This window comes from Morus notabilis, unplaced genomic scaffold, assembly GCF_000414095.1.
Source record: "Morus notabilis unplaced genomic scaffold, ASM41409v2 Scaffold75, whole genome shotgun sequence".
In the NCBI taxonomy this organism is placed as follows: Eukaryota; Viridiplantae; Streptophyta; class Magnoliopsida; order Rosales; family Moraceae; genus Morus; species Morus notabilis.
This window is the reverse complement of record NW_010361425.1, coordinates 239798-248636: the sequence shown is the minus strand read 5'-3', so window position 1 is coordinate 248636 and position 8839 is coordinate 239798. Positions and strand designations below refer to the sequence as shown.

The following is an 8839-nucleotide window of genomic DNA, read 5'->3' as shown; positions in this document are numbered from 1 at the left end:
TCGGAAGAGTTTCTCTTGAAACGGTAATTGGCCCGGTGATGAGAACGTTGAAGAGAATTGGCCAGGCGTTCCCATTGGTTTAGGGATGGAGAATAGAGTGGGGATTTTGGTGAGTACTCGCGGTGAATTAGTTCCGTGGTAATCAAAACATTTTGATGAGTTTGATCATCGTGATCATGATTGGTTTCTGCAGAAGAAAGTGAAACAAAGAGCAAGCTTAGAACAACCGATGTAAAGAAGAGAGAACGGTTGGCCATGGTTATTACTTTTTGGAGATGGGGAAACAATGAAGGACGTTGAGAGAGAGAGAGGACGAACAACTTTTTTCTTTTTCTTTTTTTTAACAAAAAAAGGAAAGACAAATTAAGCAAAAATATTTGAGGAAAAAATGTGTAATGTTAAAGAGGTTACTGCGTTTTTAGTCAATCTTTCACTTGTTGTACCAATAACTCATGGCATATTTTAGTAAAACTTGTGTTTTTAGTAAAAAGGAAATAGCGTTTGAACAACTTTTTTTTTTTTTTTTTTTTTTAACAAAAAAAGGAAAGACAAATTAAGCAAAAATATTTGAGGAAAAAATGTGTAATGTTGATATGGCCGTAAATAGGTAACTGCGTTTTTAGTAAATCTTTCACTTGTTGTACCAATATCTCATGGCATATTTAAGTAAAACTTGTGTTTTTTAGTAAAAAGGTAATAGCGTTTTTAGTAAATCTTCCCCCTCTTTCGGAATGGAGATAAGATTCTTAAAATATTGAGAATCTGTTGGATTTATAAAGACAACTTTGCTATAACTTGAATGGAAGATATGGCATACAAAAAAGCCTATTTGTTAAGAGAATAAAAATAAATGACGTAATTTGTTGTGAATTAATAAATAGAAATACGTCTTGAATTTACCAGATTTAATGCAAGGTCAATTTTGGTAAATCCAGATTTACTTGGATTTGACCAATGATAGAAGTTTTGTAAATTCGGGATTTACTAGATTTACAACATGACTAAATTTGATAAATTCGAGAATTACAGATTCTCTCTCAAAAGGCCCCAAAATATGCATTTTTTTTTTATCTAGATTTTACTAGCTAATTGTTTTATATTTGCATAATATTTACTAATTTTTAGTTAAACGTAAACACATTTTTACCCTCACAATTTTCTTTCTAATTAAAATGTTATTTACCATCTACGATTTCCCACAAGGGAAACTAGCCCGAAGGTTTAGATGATCTACATCTTAAAACCTTTTTCACTTCAAATCTGAAAGTAGAAGTTTGGATATTTTGATTTTGTTTCCTTATTCGCACGATCTTTTACAATTTAATCATCAATATCATCGGACTAGCAAAATAAAATTATAAAGATCATCCAAGTCAATCCAAAAGTGAAGAGAAGACTGTATTTTGTGACCACTATTTCAGCCATGGGACTGGTTCGTAACGTATTTTAGTAATTTTACTTTTTCCAGAGTTTATTTGAGCTTTTTCTTCAAAAGAATTAACTCATATACATGTAAATATGTAGCTAGCTTTTTGGGAATTTACCTACAAGTACCTACAACTGGCGGATGAATTAATTTTATAAACAATTTTCTATATAAGATTTAAAAGAAATATTTTCCCAAAACTTGTAACGTACTCGCCATTATTCCACGGGTATATATTATTACATACAAATAGGGTAATGCTATGTAAGTGAGTTGTTAATTTTCAACCATTGGTAAACTACAATTTCTTATAACGAGATTCATTGGCACATTAATAAAAAGAAAAATGGAGACATCAAATTTGACTTCATTGCATTTAAGTTGAAATCTGTTGTCTCATTTTCAATTTCCGCGTTTTATTTGTTGTCTCGTCAATTAAATTTTGACACTTTATAAACTATTTAAGTATTTTTAATATTAAATTATAATTTTTAATGGCATGGTAAATAAGTAGTTAAGGGACATAATACGCCTGCAAGAATCCAACAATCAAATAGATCATATAGGAAACCCGCACTAGAGATTGACAAATATGCACACAAGCCAACAAAATACTCGAAACCTTATCTGAATTGTAACTATCGAAGTGGGAAACTAACACAAATTTCATGCATCAATATCAAATTCATAATATTATGTATTAACTTGAGAATTGAGATGGCATCAACATGTTATAGAAAACTAGCATATATAATAATACCATAGGTCCATATATATATATATGTAGTACACATGTTAAATATTAGTTCTCAATAATGGTACAATCAGTTGGCTTAAATGATACGACCTTCCGTTTTAGGTCGAACTCCACCAAGAAGTTCCTCTGTGCTACATTACCAAAGACAAAAAAACAACTCATCGGATGGGGCAAACGCAAGGCACAAAATGTCTTCTTTGACCCTAATGAAGGTGTTAAAGGTCTTCAGCTTCAAATCCACACCTTTGAAATGAAAAGTAACAATGGGCATGCCAATGGCGCCGGTTCTTTTGGGTGCGTTTGGAATTCGTTCTAAAATGATTTTCTTTTTTGTATGAAAATAAAAATTAAAACGTTTTTAATCTCATACAGAAATCTTTTTTAAAAATGCGTTTGGTAGTTTTATCAAGAGATTATTTTCAGTATAAAAAAATCCATTAATGTCTCTATCTCTTTCTCTCTGCTCGAGAGAGGAGAAAACGAAAATAAAAAATGAAAAACGATAAAAATCATTTTTCATTTCTCTCTCATTTTACACTAAACCAAAAAATCGTTTTCATTTCCGTTTTTTGTCTTTATTGCGTTAAACGCCGTTTTAGAAACGTTTTTATTTTTTATTTCTCGAAAAACGTAAAAAAAGGGATTAATTCCAAACACGGCCTTTGTCTCCTCCAAAGAATTACCAATTGCCTCCCTCATTGCTGTTTCCAATTGGCTGTCTAGGCAAATAGCTTAACGTAGCTCTGGAGTCTATAACAATGTTTCCCTTAAAAGACCACCAAAAATTGCTTGATAAAGGACTCATATTAGTACTATTGTGAACATTAAATCTCTTGCTTCCAACACTAATTCCTTCAAGTATAAGGTAGTAGTAAGGCAATGAGGCCTTTGAAAGGAAAGGAGTTGATACCACACCGGGGCTCGAAAACATACCTTTGCCACCGAAATTTATTTTGCTTGAGAGTTTAGATGGAGAAGACAAGCAATAAGAGAATTTGCCATTTATTGAAGACCCCATTTGAGAAACAAGGGACAATTTGCCGCTTCCAAGTCCGGCAATCCCCGACTCGATCCCGCCAGATATTCCTCCGTTCTGATGACCGCAGCCAAAGATAGTCATTAGGTACTCTCCTTTGCTAGATACTAGATCAGATTGTGGTGCATTGATATTATAATTTTGGTACGCCCTCAAAGTTTTGATGCGGATATTTGATCGTCTCAAGGCGTTGGCTAAGCGTTCCCAAGGACTTTGTGAAGGAGAATATAAGGGAGATTTTGGCGATTCAGTACGATGGATCAGTTCTAGGCTGATCAAGGCACCATCTTTCATGTTATCATCTGCGGACGAATATTTTGGGAGAGAAATTAATAGCAAAGAACAGAACAGTTGAAGTGAGAAATGAAATGAAAATAAGTGATGGATTTCTTGTGCCTGCCATCTCTCTCTCTCTCTCTCTCTCTTCTTTTTGGGTCTGATCTGAAAATGTTCATTTTCTTTCGGTACAACATGACTTATTTTTGTGCTCGTTATAGTCAATGCTCAATTGAATTACTTGCATTACGTTGGATCCTGTTTATCAAGTTAAACCCATTAATTCACGCCAATGAGAATTACTTGACTTTTTACTTTGCAACTTACTTTGAAGATTCACCTATATTTAGAAATTCATTTATAATTACACACACACTATATAGAGGTGCAGTCATTGATTGATTCATTTTTAGGATAAGGAGAATCAATTAGAAATTAATTTTGAAAGGAAACCTATTTACGACATTATATCCAAATTAATGTAGAGATCCTAGCTAGGGAAAATTGGCAAAACAACCTGCGGGATTCTCTTTAATTCCAATTTCGTTTTTCTGTTATTTTTTAACATTTTTTTATGTCATTAATTAAGACATTATGAGATGGTATCAAATGGTTAGGATCTCTAGCATTTTTCTATTGAAATTAATGTAACAAAGAAAATTTAAATATTTTAAAAAAATAGTGATTTGAACTTTTAAGTACTTAATATTGGAGATATATATTCAACCAAAAAAAAAAAAAATTTGAGTACCAGAGAACATATAAAAAGAGAGAGAACATTGCACTCGTAATAGTTTAATATTATACAAGAGACATTTTTCAATCAGCACAATTAGGACAACAAATTGACCCAACTAAAACATTTATTATTCTAATAGTAATAGTACGTTGTGGCTCATAAAACAAAAACTAATTAAACATGCAAATATTGTATTGCATTACACAAACAAAAAAGAAAAAAAAATGCACTACATTTTTGAGCAGTCGGTAGGCTTGAAGGACAAAGTCCTCTTCTGCCTATCATAGCCCACCAAGAAGTTCATCTGCGCCAAATTCCCATAAATCGAAGTGCTTCCGGAGTCATCGCCATAAAAAGCAAAGCACACAACATCATCGGAAACCCTAACGAAGGTGTTCAAAGTGCTAAGATTCACATCCGCACCACTAAAATGCACAGTGATATTAGGGGCTAGAAATTCAGCCCCAGATTCAGGACTCTTGTAACACAAGCTCAAGAATCCGGTCGGATCCTCGACACGTTCCAAATCTGTCTCCTTCGCCACCGCGGATTCCAGATCGGAGTAAAAATCCGACGGCAATATCGTCAACGTAGTGCCTGAGTCGATTATTATGTTGCCTTGCTCAACTCCGTAACGAAACTTCACCCTGGTGGATCCAACGCTTATTCCTTCCAAAGTAATGAAGTAGAAGTTTTCTGGCCGGAAATCATCTGTAACCAAAAAGAGAAGATAATGTATATGTAAATACTTTACTTCGACATAGATTTTGTACAAGTAATTAATCAATATTGATCAGGAAAGAACTTGGAATTTTATGCAACGGTTGAGATATATATCCATGACATAAATATAAAGCACATTGCATATATATGTGTGTTTGTGTGTGTGTGTGTGTGTGTACCTATTTATATCAAAATATCAAATAGATTGTGGCAAAGATATCATAGATTTCATATTGGTTTAATGTGCCCTTTCGTTGTTTTGATATCATTTTTTTTCCCTTATTCACATTTGAGAATGAACACGCATACTGCCTGCTAGCAAAAATTTAAACTTAATTTAGAAGGAGAATTATGTGTAATTAAAATTCGTGAATCAAAGATGTATATACAAATAAAATGTAGGGAACAGAGAAATTATTATATGTATGATTCTTTTCTTTTTGAATACGAAGAGTTTACATTAGCAAAATTATGTCACATTCCTTTCGTAGATACGTAAAATTATTACACCACATTCACTTTTTGCTCTGATATATTACAGGATATACATACTTACAATTGATACTAGAGACATGACTGAATAACCATAGAGAGTAGGGGTAAAATAATAAAAAAAAATAAGTAAATGTTGAGTTACTAGTTACACAAATAGATAATATACACATTACAAAATAAGTATATATTTCTTTGTTTTGATGAAAAGTGTATTCTCTCACTGAAAAACAAAAAAGACATGTAATTTGTGAATATTTTTCCGATGGAAAAATGAAGTATTTTTGGGGTGAGTTTAACAAAAATTTCATGATGTCTCTAGTTTCAACAACACATACCCTCCAAAAGGAAAAATAAAAATAAAAAAAATAAAAAAAGGTATTATGTAATTATACTCGCGCAAATATATATATATATATATATATATGTGTGTGTGTGTGTGTGTGTGTGTGTGTATAACAATATAATAACATTCACCTGGAAGCAAGGGAGTAGACACCGTTCCAGGACCCGAAACCTGAGCAATGCTACCAAAGTTCATCTTGCTTGATTTCTCAGAAGAAAGAGGAACCAAACAGTAAGAAAACTTGCCACCAATGGAGGAACCTAGCTGAGAAACAAGTGATTCTTGACCCTTTCCAAGCCCCACAATCCCTGAGCCCCTTTTATCAAAAGTCCCAGCATTGTCCTTCCCACATCCAAGTATAAACTTCGGAAACGACACCGGCCGACCGGTGGTGGAAGCTAGGGTTAGAGTGTCGTTTGCGAGGTATCCCTCGGTGTGGGACCTGTCACCGTATTCGACGTCATAGGGACAAAGTTTCGGATTGGTGACGCACGTGCCTCTTGTTATGGACATGCAAGTGCTTGTTTTGCATGGGATGTTTTTGTAGGTTTTGGAGGAAGCGGGATCAAAGAGAGGCGACGTTTGGTTGTAGCAATGGGTGCATGGCTTGCACTGCGTCCACGTGAGGTCGCTCCCGGTGTCGGCGATAGCGAGGATGCGAAACGGCGGCGTCCCGATGGAGATCTCCATGAGGTACTCTCCCCTGTTCGATAACACAGTGGCTTGGACATCGTTCGGTGATGGTGTCAAAAGTTTTTTATTGCGGTGGATGGAGCGGCTAAAAGCGTTGGTTAGGCGCTCGGAAGGAGTCTCGGACGGATTGAAAAATGGAGATTTTGGGGAGTCACGGTGGATGAGGTCAACGCTGAAGCTGTTAATAATATTCTTGTGATCATGATCATGGCTTAGGGCTGATGAGACAGTGAATACTAAAGAGATGAAGAGGAGTGAAAGTGGTAAGGAGAAAAGATAGGTGAATATTAGAGCCATGGTTTGAAGAGTGTGATTTGAATAAGATATGTGAAGTTGTACGAAGAGTACTCCTATGTGTACAAATATATAGATATATATATATATATACACACATATACGCATGACATGTGTAGAATGGCATTAATGTTGATGGAATTTCGGGTAATCAAAACAATTTATATGGACGGAATATTTGCATATACGTGCGTGATTAATGTTGCTTGGTTTATTGCCAAAATTCACGATGTATGTACTCGCATGAAAAAAGTCGTTATGCAAAATTAGTAAAACGCTTTCAATTTCAAAGATATAGTAAATCGTTGTGCGTGCACATTTTAGGAATTATATTATTAGTATCAAACTATCGGATCATATTTGACTTTCGAGTTTTAACAAAACGGGAACAGAAATAATTCCATTTTATCATATCTTTTAAACCAAAATATCTACAGTAATTTGTTCTACACAAATATCCCATTTGACTTTATACCTGCTCTAATTACAAAAGATCGTCCTATGAAATGATAAAAACAACTATATATCATAGATTTCATTATGTAATTAAATTCTATCTATCATGAAAAAACATAAATTATATGATTTTTTTCCCTACAACCACAATATGCCATATCCCCCAAAGCAGCAATCGCTTAATGTTTCAACTCTTATTATTTTGCAATCTCTTAACAAAACCACAATTTCCACTTTTCAATATCTATTCCAAAGAGTTTCATGGATTTTTTTTTTTTTTTTACGCAAATCACTAACTTAACAAAATAAATTGTTCCCATATAGATAATATAATAGAAAAATTAGGTGGGGTGGTTGGTTTTTGCCACTTTTAATAAATAGCATATATAGATTATTTTTTGGAATTGAAATAATAGTTGCGTTTTGCAATTAGATCAAGTTAATTAGTAATTGATTGATAAATCATTAATTGATATTGGTTAAAGACGGATTGAAGTCAATTGACCACCAAATCAATCAGCCAATCATTGATTGGCCATTTTAAATTAAAAAATTTTCATTTTCCTAAATAACTAAACTTAGGACATTTATTAAAGGGTCCTTTTTCCATTTTTATTCCCTACCATTTAAGGTTACCAAACAATCATAAATTTTAGATTGTAGGACATTTATCCCTCAAATTTAAATTTTATGCTCAATTCTTACATTTTTTTTTCAATCAATAGTCAACTTTAAATGCCCTTAAAAAAAGAATAAGAAAAAAAAAACTAAATGTTGACGGTGAAATTTTATCAACAAGATTACACCGGATTACCACTCGGTGATCTGTTGGGTTACCGGCCAAAACTAGTTATATTCTCTGATCTATGCAACTAATTGTGTTTATTGTCAAGGTATATTGAAAATGTATCGATTTATTGTTATAACGAAAGTAAAAAGACAAATGGTTTTATAGTGATTCACTCTATCAAAAAAGAGTTACATCCACTGGTTATTGTATTTTTTTTTGTTCTTCAAAGATTACAAAAAGACTCTCCCTTTCTCTCTGGTGCTTTGTCCCTTTTATACCCTACAGATTACATATGGGTATGTAAGGGCGGATCGTCACAGGAGATTCTCTGATAGTTTCTCTCAAGTAGCCTATTACCCTACCTGCCTAGACCGTAGCCTCTTAACACCTTTTAGATTATTCACTCACCCACTTTGTCCACTATTACAATTCTGCGGATCCTTTGTGATTTCCATTGGTCCGTTCCAAGTGGTTTATGGGCAGGTAATCATTTCATGTGCTACCGACCTTCTCCAAACCCATACGTAACCTAGGGATTTCTACCTTATCACCTCAAAGGTCTTTCTTGGGACGTGGACCCATACTCATGCGTTCTGCCCTCTGCGCCTACACTATACTTCACAGGGCGCGGCCTCTGTCCCGATCGACCCCCTCACGGTACTGCTTCTGCTACGAACAAATCATGCATACCTCGACTATAGGTAGGATCGACGATTGCATGAATCGTCTCATACGATCGGCCTTTTCACCAGATGGCAGAGGGAGAAATGAGCTTTAGGCGCTGACAGCTACCTGAAGTGGTGAGTTTAGG

General features: G+C 34.3%; 1 protein-coding gene and 1 pseudogene across 1 annotated transcript; both read right to left on the bottom strand.

Moving 5' to 3' along the window:
* Nucleotides 1-2228: 2228 nt before the first annotated feature.
* LOC21406580 lies at nucleotides 2229-3513 on the bottom strand (annotated as a pseudogene).
* A 950-nt stretch (nucleotides 3514-4463) lies between these two features.
* LOC21406579 (aspartic proteinase CDR1) lies at nucleotides 4464-6785 on the bottom strand. Its single transcript, XM_010099383.1, has 2 exons — nucleotides 5927-6785; nucleotides 4464-4945 (listed from the first exon to the last, which is right to left on the bottom strand). The coding sequence occupies exons 1-2, from the start codon at nucleotides 6783-6785 to the stop codon at nucleotides 4464-4466; spliced, it is 1341 nt and encodes a 446-aa protein (XP_010097685.1).
* Between the last annotated feature and the right edge of the window lie 2054 nt (nucleotides 6786-8839).